This window comes from Cololabis saira, chromosome 23 (genome assembly GCF_033807715.1).
Source record: "Cololabis saira isolate AMF1-May2022 chromosome 23, fColSai1.1, whole genome shotgun sequence".
In the NCBI taxonomy this organism is placed as follows: domain Eukaryota; kingdom Metazoa; phylum Chordata; class Actinopteri; order Beloniformes; family Belonidae; genus Cololabis; species Cololabis saira.
The window spans coordinates 21,030,716-21,052,090 of NC_084609.1; the positions used below are offsets into that span (position 1 = coordinate 21,030,716).

The 21,375-nt window shown below is 40.2% G+C and overlaps 1 protein-coding gene across 2 annotated transcripts; it reads left to right on the forward strand.

Annotated features, from left to right (window-relative positions):
* The first annotated feature begins 221 nt into the window (after nucleotides 1–221).
* Nucleotides 222–20,317, forward strand: tmem168a (transmembrane protein 168a). 2 transcript variants are annotated; one of them, XM_061714711.1, is made up of 6 exons: nucleotides 222–266; nucleotides 2,845–3,808; nucleotides 3,955–4,230; nucleotides 9,236–9,378; nucleotides 15,395–15,672; nucleotides 17,972–20,317. In XM_061714711.1, the coding sequence occupies exons 2-6, from the start codon at nucleotides 2,975–2,977 to the stop codon at nucleotides 18,520–18,522; spliced, it is 2,082 nt and encodes a 693-aa protein (XP_061570695.1). In that variant the 5' UTR covers nucleotides 222–266; nucleotides 2,845–2,974; the 3' UTR covers nucleotides 18,523–20,317. The 2 variants fall into 2 exon arrangements, with proteins under 2 accessions (XP_061570695.1, XP_061570696.1); XM_061714712.1 differs by lacking the exon at nucleotides 222–266 and adding an exon at nucleotides 472–506.
* The last annotated feature ends 1,058 nt before the right edge of the window (nucleotides 20,318–21,375 follow it).

The window sequence follows — 21,375 nt, forward strand, 5'->3', positions numbered from 1 at the left end:
AAAAAATGACTTTTAATATTATTTCTGATAAATGTGTCTAATGCCTTATTCTCTAATAGTAATTATTTATAACTTTTTATGTTGGACAATACAATTTCACCAATAAGAACAATGATATATTTAGTCACTTGCTCTTTTATATAGTTTACATTTGAGAACCAGCAAAGGATAAGTATGCAGCCTGAAAAGCGAACGCCTGACTATTTTGGCAGCACGGAGACGCCGTAGTGTGGAACCCGGAAACGCAGCTTCCGTAAACGAAACATGTAAGCAACACTCAACAATCAAATATATAAATATATGTGACAGGACATTTATTTTTTCCACAGTTTTCACATCCGCTGTAGTGTAAAGACGGCTAGAAACGTTATAATTATTTATGACAAACTCTTTAAACGTGAGGGAAGAGTGAGCAGACGGGGCTAATAACTCAGCGCTTCAGTGCCACATCCTCACAAACTACAGCAACTTCATGTATTTACTTTCATCACCGGCTGTTCGGTCCTGTAAGTCGCAATCCAGCTCGTTCATATGCAAAATACATTTCTAATCGAGGAGTTTTTGACATAAGTAGTGCGTAAGCAAAGTTAAAACTGGTGATAAATCAAGAATATCAGCTGAACTGGTAAACAGCCTGTGGGTGTGATGCAGGAATGTTGCAGACTGAGTGATCTTAGTTTTTGTGGTGGTGTTAGTAGTTTTGGATTTAAAAATACAGGACATTTTCCACCGCTGTCCCACCAGCCCATCGAGGTCCAGTATCTTACATTTAAAAAAAGATTTACAACCAGAGGTGTCTTCAGTATTCACATGCATTACTCAGGTAGAAGTATAGATACTAGAGTTTAAAAATACTTCTGTAGAAGTTGAAGTATCAACTCAAGTTTTTTACTCAAGTAAAAGTATAAAAGTACTGGTTTCAAAACGACTTAAAGTATAAAAGTAAAAGTAATGTAAGGGGGGGAAAAAGCCATTGAAAATGAATGCATCTTAGTATAATGCAAATATATTAAATAACCATATATGTGTACTATTGAGCATTAACATGTGTTTCAGAGAGCAGAAGATATGATGACTAGTTGCCTATAAGTATTGTAATGGTTCAAAAAGTCAAACTTCAGAGGCCTGTTATCATTTATCCTAACCTTTATTGGAATGTACATCCAAGTTTAGTTGCAGGAATCTGAGGGAACGGATGTAAGAACAAAACTGGACAAGAACATCTGAAACAACCACAACCAAATTCACTCTATCCGGATGGAGCAATTTAACTGGATAGTTTTTTTTAAAGGCCAAAATGAAATAGAGTAACGAGGCTGGTTTTAAAATGTAAGGAGTAAAAAGTACAGATAATTGTGTGAAAATGTAAGGAGTAAAAGTAAAAAGTCGTCTTAAAAATAATTACTCCAGTGAAGTATAGATAACCAAAATTTCTACTTATGTAAGGTAACAAAGTATTTGTACTTTGTAACTTGACACCTCTGTTTACAACAAATCTAGAATATCTACCTGTCAACCTCTTACAAACTGCAATTATGTGCTCAGAATCTCCTTGTTCTACCTGTATTGACACTGAAATGCTGTGGACATTCCTATGTATGTAATTCCTATAATAGAGCCTAAAGGAAAAAGGAAAACACAAAAGTGGATTAAAGCACATTTATTTATTTTAAATATTTTCATTTTATATATGCATTGATTGTCTTCAAGTGAAACATTTACATTTTCTTTTAATTTGTCATTTTCACTTATGTGGCTCTGTGGCATTCATGACTGATGACACAGACGCATGTTTCTGTATCTCCTCTTTAGGAAAGTGAATTTGGTTTCCCATTTTTAGAGATATTTACACCAAGTCTTTTTCTTTTGTCAGAAATATATTTTCTCTGTTTACATCCATCCATCTCTGATTTGTTGTTCCAAGTTTGTTCCCATTGTCGCCACTAACCTCGCGAGAAGAATATTAAATATAATACTCTAAAATTCCATGATATAGTAGAGCAGAAAACTGTTTTATTTGCCTTTAAAGCCCAGCAGAAACTGCTTCCAAACTGCATTCAGGAATTGTTCCAAATACAAGAAACCCGCTATGACCTGAGGGGGAAACTCATGTTTGAGACGACGACAGCAAGAACAAATATTAAAAAGAGATGTACATCAAGTAAGGCAAGAGAAATATGGAATAGTTGTGACAACGACCTAAAAATGTGCAGTTCTATCTACAAGTTCAAGAAAATGTGTAAAGAAAATATTCTAAATAAATATAAAACACTATAACTATAAAGTATATTATCAAAAACATTCTAGAATGTGAAACGTCAATTTTATATTTTTATCTTATTTATATTTGTCCTTCTTTATGCATTGTTTCCCCGGATTAATGCTAATGTTTCAGATTTAAGCTGATCACAAGAGAAAAAGGGTAGGCACTATAAGCTACGGCTTCAGCCTACACCTTTTCGGCAAAAGCAATGTTTACTTTACTTTTTTCATTTTGTTTTGTAAAATAACTTGTACAAGACCGAAATAAAGACAATTCAATTCAAAAGAACGGCCACTCAGGCTACAGTAGGAGGCAGTTCTCGCGCGGCTAGTGACAATTCAGTTTGCAGTTTAAAAATATTTATATTATAAAATGGGTAATTTACGCCAAAATACTAATACGGGAGGACGGTGGGAAAAAGGGGTAAAATACGGTAGTTTCCCGGCCAAAATGGGAGACTTGACAGATATGGTTAGTAGCTGTTGAATGATCAGATTTCTCCTTTATGATACAAGGATAAGGGTGGACTGTATAACGTCACGGATGCCTGTTAATATCAGCATTTTATTTTTTGTTCGCAGGGGTTGATTCATGAAGATGATCATCAAGAGGCATAGGCCTCTAGCTGCAAGTCTATAGAGGATGACTGGAGTCTAAACTAAAACGCAAAAAGACTTCCTGCACACTGAATGAGTTGATTTTCCATCAGCCATGGATCGGGTGGAGGAGGAAGAGGAGCTGACCCTGAAGGAACCTAAGGAGGGGGAGGTGTTTACATCTGTGTGCTGCCTGGGTTACCTGTCCACCATCAACCTCCTTGTGGCCGTTTGCGTTGGCATGTATGTCCGCTGGGAGGTGACAGACGAATCGATGATTCTGGTCATCTTCATCCTAGGCCTCTTCGTCCTGGGGATTGCCAGCATCCTCCACTACTACTTTGCGATGCAAGAAGCCAGCCTCAGCCTGTACCATTTGTGGTTCGGCTTTCTGCTTGGACTTTTGTGCTTTCTCAACAGTCCCACTTTGGGGTCCAACGTGAAAGAACTGGTCGCCAACTATCTCCTTGTAGCCAGTGTAGTCATGAAAGGAGTATGGGCCGTGACTGAGCGCATTTGTACCTCCGTTCATTACAAGCCCACCTTGTTAAAATCAGCTGAATGGCTGGAGCTCCTGGGATTTGGCATCGCCAGCACTAGCATGCTTCTCCACAAGTCGGTGGCCATAGTAGGCTTGGTAGTTTCCCTCGGGGTTCTGATTGTGGACTTGAGGATGAAATCTCTTCTAGCTTTCCCCAACCTGATTGGTTTTGCCTTGATTACCTCGCTTGTGTTTTTCCAGGCCTTGGGCCTCCCAGCAAACCCTTATGCCTTAGGCTGCTACCTGGGCAGACTACTTTGTGAGCCTGTCATGGATGTTTACTTCAGTGCGCTGGGGCCAAGTGAGCGCTGGATGCCAGTGCTCTCCCTTGGAAACATGTGGCGGCGGCTGTCCCTGTTTCCTCTGTGTGTGACTGAGCTGGCCTTCTTTGTCTTTGCTGCCTTGAAGGTATGAACGCCATTCTCCAAAAACCCAATCACTTCCCAAGAAAAAAATCAAGTCCCAAAAAAGTAGTTTTTTACAACAGAAATTTGCATATACTTATTTGGTAGTTTATGAATTTGTTTCATTTCAACTTGTGTTTTTCTGAACAGCTTGGCCACTTGGAGCTGTGGTATCTGGTCATCCCCGGCTTCTGCTTGTTTGGGCTTTTTTGGGCCATCTGTCACGTTATTTTGCTGATCACAATTTGGGGCTTCCACACAAAGCTGAGTGGCTGCCAGAAAGCCTGGAAGGCCCATCGGTCAAGTAGCAGGAGTCTGGACCAAGTCATGGCCTCCCGAGGAATCCGCCACTTCTGCCTCATTTCAGAACGCCTGGTGTTCTTCTGCCTGCTCTCCACGGTGATACTGGCGGCCGTGTCCTGGCAGGTAAGATCCATGAGCTTATCTTACAGTTTCCACTAATGTTTTTTTTTTTTTTCTCCAATTTCTGCTGTAAATATTGTCAGATTTATCAGTGTTGCAAGTATTCTTATTCCCATGCTGTATTACTGAAAAGAAAAACACAAAAAAACCTGTTGGCTGCTGGAGTCAGGAATCAGGAAAACCTTCCTGGATCTCTGCATGAATCATACTGAGAGCCAGAATCTGACTCATCCTCCTTCAGCTTCATGGATACGCCTCTAGAAATGTATCATAAACATTAAAAGAGAATTTAACATAAAGGCTTGTGGCATTGTGCAGTTTGTAGCTTCGTCCTTAATTCAGGCATTTTTGTTCTTTTGTGAAACGAATTTAATTAGTACTCTAATATCCTCATCTACTTGCATGAGGAGCAGCAATAACTTATTTAGCCTTATTAAACATTTACCTTGTTGGAGTCTCCTAGGCGTGCTTGTGCGAAATGGATTAAGGAATGTCTTTTTTGGTGGGGTTTTTTTTTTTTAGTTCTGTACAGTAATATGTAGAAAATACTCTTATTTCAGTTCTAATGTCTTACATATCTGGACATTTAAAAAAAAATCTACCATGTCTTTTATATTAGTTTAATACCACCTAAAATGAACAACAACACACGACATGATGTCATGATTTTATCTCGTGCTTGTATTATTATTTATTGAAAATGTATGCCAAAGTGCAAAAGCCACCTGATTCAAAAGTTGGTTTTAGCAGCAATAACCTGTTCTGTTAGGTTCTACCGCTTTCCCACATTTCAGGAGAGGAATTTTGTCTCCTTTTCTTTTAGTTTGTGGCTTCTGAGGTTTGCAGATATTGGTTTAGCTTTTTTTCAGAACTGGCTGCAGCATTTGGACCAGGTGGCGGTCTGGACTTGTAACACCTTGACTCTGTTCTGCTGCAGCCATTCTGATATCAGCCACACAGCTACCTGAGAGATGGCATCATCATTTGGCTCGAGGGCTTTTTTCTTCCTCAGTCGTGAGGTGACCTGCTGGGCTCTCATGGTACTGTGCAATACTAGATAAGAACATTATAACTGCTTTTACTTTTAACACATTATCTGGCTTTTTTTTAATAAATGAGTAAAGCTCTAGAAGACAAACTAATTCATTACATTTTTATTCTGAAGGATAAAAATGATAGACAAAAGATTATTTTATTTCTTTGACAGAGTGCAATCTTTACATAATACTTTAATTCTTATGTAATAAACGGTTCTGCAGGTATCAGATCTGTGCTTGCTTACAGCATGTAGATGAACGCAGGCTTTTCTTGAATGGACATTAGATTGTCAGTGATGTGAAACACCACCACCATGGAGGACCAAAACTGACATAATTAAAAAGAATAGAAGCAGAAATGTATATGTTTTGTTTTTGCATTTTCTTGTCTCCTCTTTTTGCTTTTCTTGATGCATTTCTGCATCAGGTAAAGTAAAAAGCTGACCTCATTATGCAAATGGTAGAGGGCTGCCCTTCTTGGTCCAGCTCCTCTACTATTGGTCAATAAACAGGAAGGTGTAGGATCGGGCTAAAATTAAGACTATTGGACTACCGGGGGTGACACAATGGTATAAACATACATACCCTCACATTCGTTGAAGTGTATGTATAATGCTGCTCTTCTGCCTTCTTGTTTACACAATCAGCCCTCACTGAAGACTGAACATTGTCTAATGGGGTTATTTCTAAAATGATCTATTAATGTTATGTGGAGTAGGGGTAGTCAAAGGGACATTATAAAACCAACAAAGCAGCTAGTGTATATTAACTATAAATCTGGACATTGTTACTATTATTATTACAATTATTATAAGTTTTAGTCTTGAATAAAATGTAGAGTAGAATCGAGTTGAATATAATTCAATATTGATGACGTGAAGGTTGGACTGTTTCTTGCTGCTATGATGTGAATTAGTCCAATAATTTTTTCTTTGGTTTTGTTTTTGGGTGTATTTGATTTTCTAGACATTATCTCTGCATTTTTACTTAGTTTTTCTTCAGTTAATAATATTTCACACATTGTTATTCATCGAAGGTTGTAGCGTCCTAATTTCAAGTCCAGATCATTTGTTATAATTTATATTGACATGTAAAACCTTTTGAACAAAAGAGGAGATGCAACTTAAAAGACTTGCCTTTTCCTTTGTATTCTGTTTCATTTTGTAAGTACTGTGTCTATTTTCAAAAAGTGTGTGAAAACATGTTTGAAAGTGTGGATTGATTAAATAGCAGAATATCGATTTTTGTGAGATTGCGGAAGAGAAGCACTCATGTTCTGAAGTGAGCTTTTGAATGCATTTCTATAAAGCACAGAGTTTCTCCTGAATAACCGTCTCCTCCCACAGCTTTACTCTTAAGTACTGGAAATCATTTTTCATTCTGTGAGAAATATGAGTGTGTCGCACTTTAAAGGCTGCTTTCATACTGCAGGACAATAAAAACACAGAGGAGTAAGGAGAATAAATCTTAAATGTCTAATAAATTGTATAAAATATGCTTCCACTTTGCTACACGGAACCACAATTATGATTCTGCAAAGTTTCAATGTTTTTATTTATTGGTAAGACTGTATTTATTTACATTTGCAGTGCAAGCATCTAGTTTTGTGTCTCATTTATTGCTATCTGAAAGTTAAAGGGATTTTAATGAGCCCGATGTTTTGTTAAACAGAACTATCCTGGATGTTCCCTTTTTAGAAAACAGACCTTTTATCACTGTCGCAAGTGAGCCGCAATCAGTTGGATCAATAAGAAACAGCGAGTAGAGTCGGGCAGTGAAAAGGCACTGCAGTTTTAGACCGCCACAAAGCCATTAGCATGTATGTCACTGCCAGTGGAGGACACACATTGATCCAGACTTTGTTTTTGCCACATATGGATAGATTTTTACCTGGAAAACTTGTGTTGTGAGAATCCTTCTGCTGCTTTAAGTAATGAATAAATAAGGTTCCAGCAGACAGGCGGGTCTCAAGCTGTGCTGAAAAAAGAGACGCTATATATGTATGCACTATTTTTACTAGGTTTTAATGGAAAACAGTTCCCGCAAATACTCAGAGAATAACACAGAAATAGTCCCGGGAAGGTGCAGACCACCTAATCACTATTCTTTTATATATCTGTTTTTTTTACCTTTGGCAATTTTTCCTGATAGATTCACTTTGGGCATCCGTGCAGGTGATGTTTGACTTTAAGGATGAACAGGGGTTTTAAATGAGTTGCTTCTCAAGGTAGCTTTCACCGTCAGAGTCGTGCATTCTGTTAATGCATCCAGTTCGGTTGTCAGGATAGCAAGCAATCGGGCACAATTCAGACTGCACAACGTTGCAGGGAAGTAGGAGAAGGACGTCACTTGTTTGATACTTTTTAATCTGCCAGAACCCTGGATGAAAAAGATTCAACTTTTTACAATCCAGCTGCTGATCAAAGCACACTGTAAAATGCTCCCAGACTTCCAGCAGACTCTAAACCGGAATAAAAGCTCTAATATTTGTTTAATCTCAAGAGACCTTCTAAAACCTTTAAACATTTTCATAATATGCAGATAGTTCTGCCATTGAATTGCTTTCATGCAAAATCCTACCACAGCTTTACAAAGATACAATGATAGGCTAAAAAAAGAAAAAGTTTTTTATTGCAAAAGAAGAACAGCTAGATGTTGAGGTTATTGCAGATACTGCAGCAATAAGTTAGAAATAAACATGTACGATTTCCTAATATATATTCCTGTATAAGGATACAGACATTGATCACATGGAAGGGGAATTGTAAGTCCTTATTCTCTTTTTTTTTTAGGATGAAAAACTAGTGCGGTAGCATCCATTTAAAACTGTTAACCGCACTTGAGATTTTCATTTCATATCGGACCTTACTTGCTTTACTCCTGTGGACTCAGAAGTAAAAAAGCAGCAACAGCGACAAGCCTCACTTTAATCTTTTTATCTAACAGGACTTCAGCTACAACTTGCTAAGCTAAATCTAAAAGTCATTTATTTTTTCATGGGTGTTGGCCCTTTTGTAGGGATCATTTTAATCCACCATCAGTGAATGAAATACATTTTTCTCTTATATTTCACAACACAATTTCCCATATGTAAATGTATAAGTCCACCATTTTTAATCACACAGGGTCAGTAAAATCTTTCAGTATTAAAGCTGTCATAATTTTCAACATTGAAGTCCTTGTGACCCTGCTTACACTGTACAAACTCAAACTACCGTAGATTTAAATCTCCCAACATAAATCTGCCATATGACAGTAAAAGCCTGCCGTCAGTTGCTTTTGCACAAGCATCAAGGACTGAACTAAGCCTTTTGTTCCTCTTGATTGCTCAAGGGGTCTGAACTTTACCACCGGACTTTGACCCGTGTTTGTTTATGTAGTGACTTAATTGATTTTTCTGTGCTGACTCTCTTGTGCATGCTTCCTTAAGTTAATCATCCGAGATGTGCGAGTTAGCAAGTAATGTAATTATAGGTTGGGATGTGCTCAGTGTCGTCGGAAAACCTTGAATGATTTTTCTGTGGGGACATCAGTCATCCAACCAGGTGACGTCCTTAAGGAAAATAATTTGAAGGAATTATCCCAAAGTGTCCAAACAAAAGCGGTTGATTGATCCATACTCATGCAGATTGTCTTTTCAGATCCTGATATATTCATTGTTCTGCAGAAGCTAAAGCTGCTTACATGGATAACTGTCTTTTCTTGATTCTGTGCTTGTTTAGGCTGAGACAACTGAGTTTGACACTAAAAGATTATACAGTTTTTATTCAATAAAATTCAAGACGGCAATCAAAGGCACTGATCCCCTTTTTTAGACATACACGTATAATGTATTGGATGCTACCATTCTTCCTTTATTTAGTTAGGTTTTGTTTGTTTTAAAATGGCACAGTGTCCAGTGTTTTTTCAACGGGTGGGGTCAGTGGTTACGGTATAACTGAAAGTGACTCTGATTGTTTGGACTTCCGCAGGCCTCCAGCGGTCTCTTCCTCAGTGCTTTGATGATCGTGCTGCCGTTGGAGTCTCTGACCTACAGCTTGTTCCATGAGCTGGGCAGCTGCCTCGGGGGAACCTGTGTTGGCTACGCACTGGTCATACCTACCTCTTACAGCAGGTACTGATGCCGTCTCTGCTGGGTTTACAATTTTATTTTGTTTTTTTATAATCGTACACAATTTTCCGAGGTCTTAAAGAAATGTCTTTGATGCATCTTAATCCAGATACGTAACTTTCAGCCCCTACCACTTCCCTCCTTCAATGGGGTGTACCTTCTTCTCTTTTTTAAAATCCGTGTTACATCTTTGCCCTAAATACGTTGGAGGCACAGCAGATATAGCCTGATGTGAAGTTGGGTGGAAAGAAAGACATTTGAGATCTTTTCAAACATAAGCAGCCACAGAGTGACTGAATTGTGTTGTGTCAGAGGTTTTGAGTTGGTTGTCACTTCAGACACTCAAAAATGTGCTCTCAAACACAAAAAGAACACAAGAAATGTTCTAAATATGTCATTTTTCAAAAGTTTAATTGGATGGGAAAGATCCATGGTTGGACTGCTTTTTAATTTTTTTTATTTTTCAAATTTTTATTCCCGATTTTTCTTTCCCCATTTTTATCACCCAGTGCTCCTACCTAAGTCAGTCCTGGGCATTGCTCCCTCTGCCAACCCCGGGAGGCCCTGCACTGAGCTCAGGTCTCCTTCTAAACCTGAGGACTGAGCAGCTTCTTTTCACCAGACAGGGTGGGGCTTCTCCGGCCGGACGTAGACAGATGCAATACTTGGATATCTCATCCCAAGTTTTTCCTCCCTCATTTCTTGATACTTTTTACAGCCGACTAAAAGTCAAGATGCCAAAAAATCCATCCTAAATCACCAAACATTAGAAATTGAAATATTTGGAGCAAATGCTCCAAACAGGATAGAAACTGAAATGAAAAGAGGTTTGGATTTCATTCTTTTTAAATGATCCATCCATCCCTCCATCCGTACGTCCCTCCCTCCCTCCCTCCCTCCCTCCCTCCCGGGCACAAAGTGGGCTGGATCTTATTTCAGCTATCAGACGTTGACGAGTGGGTAGCACCCTGGACAGCACCATCACAGATTGAGGCAAAACAACATAAATGCTCACACTCACAATTGTACAGACTTCTTAGAATCTCCAACAAAACTTCAGTGGGGTTTTTACTGTAAGAGGAAGTTGGAGTACCTGTGGAAAACCCACGCAATCCTAAAAAAAAGGACACACAGGCCACACAAAAACCGCCCCCTAATCAGGGAAGTGGAGGCCTATTTGTTATGATGCTATAGTACTCACCACCCACCTTCGTGGTGCCCCTTACGAAATAAGTTAGACAAAAAGTTATGTATATTTGTTCCTACATATTGAAACTCTAAAGTAATCAGCATTTATAATGTTTTTTTTTCTTTGTCAAATAATTTGATCTATATAATGTCAGTATAAGGTGGAAAAATAACCTACTCTGTCATGATTGCAAAAAATATGCCGCATATTACTGAACCACAGGACATTATTGCTGCCTCTTTTCAGAGCAATCAGTCACAATTTCCTTCCCAAGGAAACTAATCGCCACCCTGGGTTTGAATAGCTCTGGCCAGGAATGAGATGTCAGGCGTGATGCTTGAAACGGGCTTGAAAGCCGTCTCTATCAGACTCCAACAGTGCTGAGTGGGAGAATAACCTAAAACCTGAAATATATGTGAATATGAGTAAAAATATACCTTATTTCCCTTCTGAAACATGTATATATTAAATTAATTGGGGAACAAAGATGCAGACTCAGTACAGTCTGTTTCTTCTGCAGTAGATGTTTTTTTTCCACCCGTTTTGACATTGTAACAACTCTGCACTTCAGCTTGGGCAGGGAGGTTATTTTTGCACTGAATCACGCTCGAATTAGAACCCTTCATCTTAACCTTATTGTAGAGAATAAACTGTTGGCAAGTTTTGCTTTTTTTAAAGTAAAACCCATCAGTCAGCTGTTCGCACAGCTGCAGATGGTGCTTTTTCAAGATTTCTTTTGTTCCCTGCAAATTTTACAAGAGCAGAAATGTTTGCTCATGTTCACCATGATGGTTAATTATCAAAATAAATGGTTGTTTAAGATCCAATTATTTTTTTCAGCTCTCGTCTTGTAAATGTTTAACATTAGTTTCAGACCTTCATAACAAGAAAATTACCTCTTAATTAATCATATGCACCAGAAAAATTAAGCATTGATGTAGTTGAGCTTGTACAGGATACAAAAGCACTTTTTTTTTTTTTTTTTGGGGGGGGGGGGTCTGAATTACTATCTGTTCTGAATTACTATCTGTTCCTCCTAAACAGTTCAAACTAACCATGAGATCAACTGTAGTGTTTCCATACACAAGGGCACCTCAACTGTCTTGAAATCTGTCCTCATTTGATGGAAGTATTTTCTCCACTACAGTATATGTATTTCTGACTCCTCAGTGGTGATTTAGCATTCATACGACATGCAGTCTTACTACTGTTTAACTCTCCAGCTGATTTTTCAATGCAAGTCCATGTCTTATTGGAACTATGGGCGCTCTGTATGCGAGGCGGTATCTGCAGGATCCATAGGGAGGACCGAGTGCATGATGAGAATGCAGCAAAGTATAATCGGCTGTTTGATGGCTGCAGATCATGTTTTCGTAATAACAGCATCCCCTCTGGGAGATCAGAGAGATGGGGGGGGGGTGTGGGGGGATGCCGGCAGGGTTTAACGGGTAGAGTTAAAAAATAATAATACAGGAAGAAAAACACAAGGTGAGAGCTGAGGTTGTAAAGACTGGCGATAGATGGAGGTACCAGCAAAAAAGGGGACAGAACAGAGAAGGGGGAGGAAATGTGAATAAGAGGAGGGAGAGGTGGAGCTCAGGGAGAATTCAGCTAGAAAAGAGTGTGTTTTTTTTTTGTTAAAGTTAAAAGAGAGAGTGTCACAGGGGAAGATGTGGTCAGAATGTCAAAGTGGAAGCTTTTTCTTCCATGGGCACCATGAGATCTGAAAAGATGAAATGAGTTTAGAGGAATGTGAGCTCCCCAAGTCAGGCACAGGTTGCAGTGTGTCATTTTCTGAACAAGTATAATACATCTCCATTGCAGGCTGTGTGTGATATTGAATTATGTCATTATTGCTTCAAAATTTGAAGTCTGTTGGGTTTTGCAAAAGGACAGAAAATATTCTCAAATAGCACAAAAAAAAAGGAAAAAGTATTCTCAGGCTCTGCGGATGCGAGTGTTGAAGTTTTTGACATAACTTCTTGAAATATAGTTGGGTTTTTTTTAAGTGGAGAAAATAAATTCAATCCTCTTGCATCCACATTTGATGACTCCCCTCCTTTTTTGCCAGGGTAAAGCTGCACTTTATAGTGGCTGCACAGGGCATAATATGATGGCTGATGTATGCAGATGTGTCTAAATGCAAAGTATAACTTTTCCATCTGCATGGCCATGAATAACATCAAACCCGGAGATTAAAAGAAAATATATGGCTGCACTGAAAAGCAGATAGTCTTGACTTGCTGTGTGTCCCTCATCAGGTTCTGGTTAGAGATTGAGTGCCACATGCATCCATAGGTCTTTTATGAAATCACTTTGACTTCAGCTGTCTCTCCTGTTCATATGCTGGAGTTGATTCTTAAACTGTTTGGGGGTAAATTAAGACTTATGAAAAATAATGATCCACTCATCCCTCATACGGCTCTTGAGCGTCTTGTTGTCCATCATTTATCTGGTCGCCATGTAAGATGTTTTGATCAAGAAAGGTTGTGAAACCACCCGAGAAGGATGTTCAAGGCTACATAGTTAATGTTGGGGAGCATATTTAATGTTAAAATAGATGTAGAGATGCAGCAATTGATAGGCTGGTGATTGGCATCATATGCACAGCCTGAAAGTCAAATGCATCAAATTAAAAGCTTAGAAATCATATTATTTTTCTGGCTAGCAAGCCAGAAAACGATTACTGTGGGAATAATGTGGTAGTTTTCCACTGTGAGTACAGATCAGTAAAGAAAGCGACTCAAGCCAACATTTAAAACAGCAAGAGGCTAAAGGTACACAGTCTGCAGCCTCTGCTGTTTTTTAGGGCCCGAGCACTTACAGTGCGAAGGCCCTATTATATCTGTAGGAATTCTTTCTTTCTTCTTTATTCTTCCGACGAAAGGAGGGCCTTTTTGCCCCCCTAAACGTGCCCCAAAAGTCACCAAATTTTGCACGCAAGCCAGCCCTTCTCTTGGCGCCATGGCCGAAACCGAACAGGAAGTCGGCCATTTTGAATTAATCGTGTAATTTTGGCGAAATTTATGCCATTTCTTCAGCCGCTTCTTACCCGAACCGTAACGTGCACCCAGGTGTGTTATACAAAATGTGCGTCTCCACCCTGCGACGACGCGCATTACTTTTCTCTTTCAAAAGCATTACCGTGGCGACGCTAGACGCCAAAAAGCGCGCCCCCCTTCATCCGATTGGTCCATATTTGATAGTTCTCCAAAAGTCACCAAATTTTGCATGCAAGCCAGGCCTGGTGATACATTTGATATTTCATGGTTTGCAATAATGAGCTTGGCCTAACGGCTCAACAGCGCCCCCTAGAAAACTTTTCTCTGCCATAACTTTTGAACGGGTTGTGAAAAAGACATGTGGGTGGTGTCATCGGACTCTGTATTGATTCCTTGACCTTCATTGGCCTGAATTAGCCCCGCCCCTTCTTCTGATTGGTCGATATGTCATAGTTCCGATTTTCTGCCATAACCTTTGAATGATTTGATATAGAGAGTCGTGGCTGGTGTCATCCGCTAAATGTCCAGGCCTGAAGAATCTACATGCAAGTTATACAAGCGCTTCCACTGCAGCATGCCTGGTGCACAAGGGTGCGAGGGCCCGTTCATCACTGCTTACAGCTTTAATTTTATTTTTAATTTTGAAGCTATTTTGATGTTTGTCTTTTTATTCTTTTTTTGTGATGTCATGACCGAAATAAACTAAACTAAAAAAAAAAACAGAAGTAAAAGCACAGAGACAATAGAAACATCTATAAAAGACCAGGGAAATTCAATTCAATCAATTTTATTTATATAGCATCTAATACAACAAAAGTTGTTTCTAGGCAATTTCCAGAGACCCAGAACATGACCCCGAGCAATTATTACATAAACAATGGCAGGTAAAAACTCCCCTAGTGGGAGAAAAGGAGGGAAGAAACCTTGAGCAGGACCAGGCTCATAAGGGGGGACCCTCCTGCCGAAGGCCAGACTGGGGTGGTTGGGGACGTCGGCAGCACAGCAGACATCCACGCAGGCATGTGGAAGCAACAGAGGGATGACCAAAGGGGGTGGGGGGGGGGAACGCAGGCGTGTGGAAGCAGCAGTGGGATGACCAGAGAGGGGGGGGGTCTCAGTCATGGCAAACTGTGAGGTTATAAATTGGAAGCCAATTTAAGCTTCATGGGTACTTCCTGTTTCCTGTTTAATCAAAAGTGTCACTCTGTGCAGACTTGTTGGTGCTGTGAGAGGGAAGAAAGAAGCTATCTTAATTAAATAAGGTCCAAACAATATTAAACTGTATCAAACAGTTACGATGCAGCCTCAATTCTCATGTGAACAAAACATCTCACACGTTCACAAGAAACAAGAAACTTTCCACCAGTCGGGTTCCGATGAGAAATGAACCACAACAAAGTTCTTTAGCTTTCTGTTTGTGACTCGGTTATTGTTATTCTTCAGTCTGATTCCTCTAGATGTTTGCTATTTTTCTTAACTCTTATTCTCCATTTCATGCTCATCTTTGAGGGTAATGTTATTTCGTTCTGGAGTTATCCCCCACCTCTCTGCCTATTCCCCATGTCCTCTTATCCTGTCCTATCCGTCTCTCACATCGGTGTTGGAGACAACTCCTCCACCCCCGAATGTCAATCCATCTCTCTCTCGCTTAAAAAAAAAAAAACTCCAAAAAGAACCTCAGTCATTCATCTCTCGTTTTGTTGTGTCCCTCGTCTCTCTTCCACCCCTGCGTCTGACACGCTGCCTCACTTCAGTCTTTCTTTGAGAAGATAAAAAAGACAAACAACGGCGGTTTTCTCACGGAGTGTCATCTTTCTCTCCTGTCCAGTGCCGGCGGCCAGCCCGCCCTCTTACCACCTGAGCATGTCCAGGAGTTGAACATGCGCTCCACAGCCATGCTGAACAACATGCAGCGCCTCTTCTCCCACCACATGATCCAGACGTTCGGCTGCGACTACTCCACCAGCGGTGTGACCATGGAGGCTGCGCAGACCAAGCTGTGCAACTTTCTGGACCTTCGGACGGCAGACGGGCCACGTCACGATACGTATTTGATTTTCTACAGTGGACACGCAAAAAAAGGCTCCGGGGCTTGGTCTTTGACTGGTGAGAACCACACGCTTACATAACGTCACTTTTTATCCCTTTACCTTCTTGGAAAGCGATCAGTCCTGTAAATTCAGATCTTTTCAAGTTTTTGTATGTTGACAGTTTGTTCACAGAACAAACTGTGTTTCCGTGGTGATTAGGCAGAGAGAGGGATAGACAGAGCTGGCAGTGAACTGGCCACTGGCGCTTCTCTGCAACTGTGATGTCGGCTTTTCTGCTCCACAATCTCTGAAAACACAACAGATCTAAGCTGGACGTTGAGCCCGAACCGTAACAAACATCAGGCCCCGTGTTAAAAAGAGATGCGTTGCAGTGACGTGTACATTTTTACTTTTTCAACCCAAATTTCACACTTTTAATTTAACCTCAGCACGACGTGAGCGTCAAATATTACAAAGGAACTATTGTGGGCGATCTGCTGCCCAGGAGTGCTGCTTTACTGCATATTAGCCTGTGCCTGTAGTTCAATTAAATCACTAAAAACGATGTAAAGTAATCTTCCCATTATTATAGTTTTCAGCATCTCACAAATGGCCAAATGTTTCTTCTTCTGAAGGGGTTCAAGGGAGGAAAGGTTCGAAAACATAGTAAAAACTCAAATGTGAAATCCCACTTTCTCCCACTAGAGGCTATATAAATGATTGTAGCAGTTGGGCTACCTATAGACATGAAAATGACTTGCGTTTGCTCCAGCTGCGTGTTGGATCGAGAGAGAATACAACCCTGAAAAGACAGTTTAGGCTCTTTTTACACTACTTGATTGTAGGCCCAATTTGCTGAGCAAATTCCAACTGCTGATGATGGTGGCGTCACTGAATCTCCATTGGAGCTACAAGCCAATGAGAGAGTAAGGAATGGAGAACGGGAATCCCAAGAAGCAAAGGGTTTCCTTTCCCATACCACAATTCTTCTAGTGGTGCAAAAACGATAAGTAGGCTGAACAATTGTTGCTAAGTTATAATTCTCTTTATTGTGTATTTTTCGTGTGCCTTTAAGTCTTTTCTCAGTCAGACATTTCATAACTACTAAACCAGAGATAAAGCACAACATGTCGGTACAAAAGTGAAGTTCTCTGTGTGTCGGCATCAGGCAGAAACTGTATTCTGCATGAAATTCAAATGCATTACACTTCTTTTTGCATCCCTTTTTATTTTCAGTCCATCAGGTTCATTTACACAGATCAGACAAGCTCGACATAAGAGGTAAAGCCGCTGCGAACCTCTCTATCAGAAGTTTGAATCCAGCAGGGAGGATTTTTTTGAGAGTTGCAGACCGGGCCGACAAGCATTCCCTCCGAAACGAAATGAGAATCGCAGCAGGTTAACGCCGTGTCACTTCCAGCTCCTCTGTGCAGAGATTACTTTATGTATTATCTCTGTGTGTAACTGTAAACAGGGTGCAGAAACAATTTCCTTTTTGAAAAAGATAATCTCTTTTCTGAGTCACCATCTCGAAGCGACACTTTCAGGCTGTGGATAATTGTACACCTTTGCTGAAAAGGTGGGGTTGTCCGGTTCCCCAATTATGAAAAGATCTTTCACAGAAGTGCAACTGTTGATCACCACGGCTGCAGCTCATAATCAGAGGTGTCAAGTAACAAAGTAAAAATACTTCGTTACCTTTTACTTTTACTCCTTAAATTTTCACGCAATTATCTGTACTTTTTACTCCTTACATTTTAAAAACAGCCTCGTTACTATATTTCATTTCGGCCTTTAAAAAAAAACTATCCGGTTAAATTGCTCCGTCTGGATAGAGGGAATTTGGTTGTGGCTCAGATGTTCTTGTCCAGTTTTGTTCTTACATCCGTTCCCTCAGATTCCTGCAACTAAATTTGGATGTAGATTCCAATAAAGGTTAGGATAAATGATAACATGCCTCTGAAGTTTGACTTTTTGCACCATTACAATACTTATAGGCAACTAGTCATCATATCTCCTGCTCTCTGAAACACATGTTAATGCTCAATAGTACACATACATGGTTCTTTAATATATTTGCATTATACTAAGATGCATTCATTTTCAATGGCTTTTGTCCTTAATAGCTTTTTTCCCCCTTACATTACTTTTACTTTTATACTTTAAGTAGTTTTGAAACCAGTACTTTTATACTTTTACTTGAGTAAAAAACTTGAGTTGATACTTCAACTTCTGCAGGAGTATTGTTAAACTCTAGTATCTATACTTCTACCTGAGTAATGAATGTGAATACTTTTGACACCTCTGCTCATAATGACGCAGCAGTGTCCCTAAAATGTCCCGTGTCCTCAGCAGTCGTATCTCTTTTGCCGCAGGAGGCGAGAGTCTCCATCTTGGCCAGTTGCTGGAGATGTGGAAGGAGAAGAACGCCGACCACTGCTCCCGCCTCATCATCGTTCTGGACACGGAGAACTCGGTGCCGTGGATTAAGGAAGTGCGCAAGGTGGACGGCATCTTTGTGGCGGTGCAGGGGGCCGAGTTGCCCCCCTTCAACCTGGACCCGGAATCTGGGGACACCCCTTTGCTCGGGGACTTCACTTCAGAATGGGTGGAGTTCAACTGCAAACCAAACAGTGACAACCATTGGTCCGAAAAGGGACGGGCCGTAACAGCCATGTACGGCGTGTCCAAGCGCTGGAGCGACTACACGCTCCACCTTCCCACCGGAAGTGACGTGGCCAAGCACTGGGAGACCCACTTTCCCAAGGCCATATATCCCCTGGTGCACCTGTCCAACTGGTGCTGTGGCCTCAACCTGCTCTGGCTGTGCTGCGTGTTTCTGCGCTGTTTCAGGAGGTGCAAACTCGCCTGGTTCCCTCCAGCCGTGCTGGACACTGGACACGGAATCAAACTGGTCCACTCATAGTTGCCATCAGAAAATACACCTCATTTGTATTCAATAGCTGATTTGACTATTATGTACAAAAACACGTGAAAAGGTAGAGCGTTTACCCTTCAAACCCTTCAGTTTTTACATCGTGTTTAATTTCTGTGATGCAATACAATGCTCTGACTATATAACAGAAAAAATGTATGAACGCCAATTACAATGTAGCAGTTTGAGCAAATTCAGAACAAAAAACAAGGTGAATTGAATAATTGTGGGATATTTTATATGGAAGGAAGAAATAACCTTTTCATACCTGGGGACAGTGTAATTATTATTCTTATTTTGATTTTTGTTTACAAAATTCCGTTAGGTTTAGGGCCTTTTTCTGTTTCTAAAACCTGCAAAAGTGCCATTTTTATCTTTAACTTATTGCCTTAAAGAGAGATTTTGGATCCCCATGTTTGTTGACATCAATCTTCAGTTTTTCTGCCTTTCCTGTTGGCAGCCTGAACTTCAGTTATTTGGTTATGCTGAAGCTTTTCCGCAGCATGCTTAAAATGGCTATAAATAACCAACAGCCTGTCATTTTTGTTGTAGGATCTTTATCACTTCAAAGTACTCGAATGCACATCGTTTTACACTAAGTAAAGCTGCATTGGTTGTTTTTGTATTTCACCTTATTTGCTCTAATTGGGGGATAAGAACCCTTTGGCTCTGTACAAATGCAGTTCAGTCAGGTTTTCTATCCGTTTTTATTCGCCACGGTGGGAGGTGGTGGGTCGCTATGCAAAGCAATAAATCAGCAGAGTCCTGATGCTTTGCATTTGTGCACTGAGCTTAAAAACCCTGTTTTCTATTCGCCGTCTTGTGTCTTTGTCTCTCGTGGTCCTGACGCTGGCTCTAAGGGTATTTCACTCTGTTTTCAAAGAGGTCAAGTTGCGTTGTTGGTACGTTATAGCCCCATGTGCCTAATGTGTTTTAAATTGTCAGAACAAAATCTGAATAATAAACTGAAAACAAAAAAAAAGATATTTTCTGGTCAAGTGGAATGATTTCATCTGGGAAATACAGATGGGAGGTGCGGCTGATTGGAATTTAAAAGGAGAAAACAATAGATCGGATGCCTTATTTTCTCCTCCCTGCTCTCCATCAGCCAGCTTCGCTTCTCATGTCAAAAGACGTCGTCTCTGAGGGATTTGCTTCACTTCAATTAGTCCCAGTGTCCAGCCAGATATGTTGAAGGTGCCGGGAGGTATTCGATTCTGGCTTCTGCCTGCGGCTCTTTTCACCAGGCGAGGTTCTGGTAGACGTTAAAGTGCTACAAACTTTTAATGAAAACACACCACCTTTTTAAACTAAAAAATATCAAAGCTATTGGTGCATTGGAGCAGTTGTAGCATTAATGAAAACATACGTACCAGAGGTGCTTTGAGGACTTCCTTTAGCATTGATGTGACCTGCAAGCTGCAGTTCTGATGGCGAAGTTAGGGATTCATTTAGGGAATATCAGATTATGAGTCTGATACATCTCCAGAACTGGATTAGGTAATAAAACAGTCAGCTGCTTGTGAGGCCCGTGAGAGAAGCTGAGTCAGAGCCGCCACAGCAGGCGCTTTCCAACGCACACGTCAGCACTCAAACATGTGTGAATGCACCAATTCATCCTGTTTCATCCGTAGCGGAGACTTGTTTCCAGCGAGTGGCTGTGTTTTTGCATCTCCAGAGAAAGTTAGAACGCTTCATCATGGTGATGTCATTTCTTCTTTTAAAAAAATAAAAAAATAAAAAGCATTTCTGGCATTGAGGATAAACAATAAATAGGGTGTTTGTTTTTTTTTGTTGTCATTTTGTCTCATCCTTTGTGCATCGTCTTAAAGTACGCAACAGTATAGGCACTTTTTCTTTATTTCTCTTCTCCTCCTATTCCCTGCAGACAGCCCAGTCCAATAGCTGTCCTCTTCTTCCTCGGCCATTTCATTTATTCATTCATTCGACGTGTCAAAACCATTGTGTAGAGCACAACAGTACCACTAGTATGAATCTATGTATCTGTATAGGAATAGATATAAAAAAACATGATACACACGTGCATACACACACATTTTGAACTTGTAAATACATCTATATAAATAAATGAATGTGTGCGTACACCTACTGTACAGTATCTCTATATATATATATATATATATACATGCACACGGATAACAATACACATGACACATAAATCCTGTTTAACATATCTGAAAGGGCCTTTTTTAATGTGTGCAGATTGTGTTTTTATGTCTTGTTTTTTTTTTTAATATGCACAAACGTCACTAGAAAAGATGTCGTAAAGTGTCATCGTCCTGTTTCTGCATCAATGCTGCCGTTACAGACGTATAAATGACTTTTTCCAAGGGCGTGGATGCAACTCCAACCCCCTCACAGAGCCTGGCGTTTGGACTCGTTGATCATAACGGTCTAACTGTGACTCCGACCCCACGGGACCCATTTCTTATAACAAAGAGAAAACCCAATATGGAATATTGATTCATCTCACCACAATACACCCTCCACTGTGTGATGATCCATCTGAGATGCCTTCCAGCTCAAAGATGTCAATGATGCATATTGACAAGGTTAACATAAGGCTTCTTTACAATCTTTAATAACGTTTGTGAGCGTAGCCTGCTGTAGGCTGCATTATTATAGACCGTGGCAAACCTTTCTCAAAGTAATCCCTGATCCTTGTGGTTACAATAGCTGTGAATGATGGTTTATGATTCAAATTCAAAAATGTATCCCACAAGTAAAATGAATTGTTACAGTACTCGGGATTTGAGTCTCTTCACAGATTCATTGTAGAGGTTTATGGCTGTGGGCAGGAAGGATCTCCTGGAGCGGTTTGTG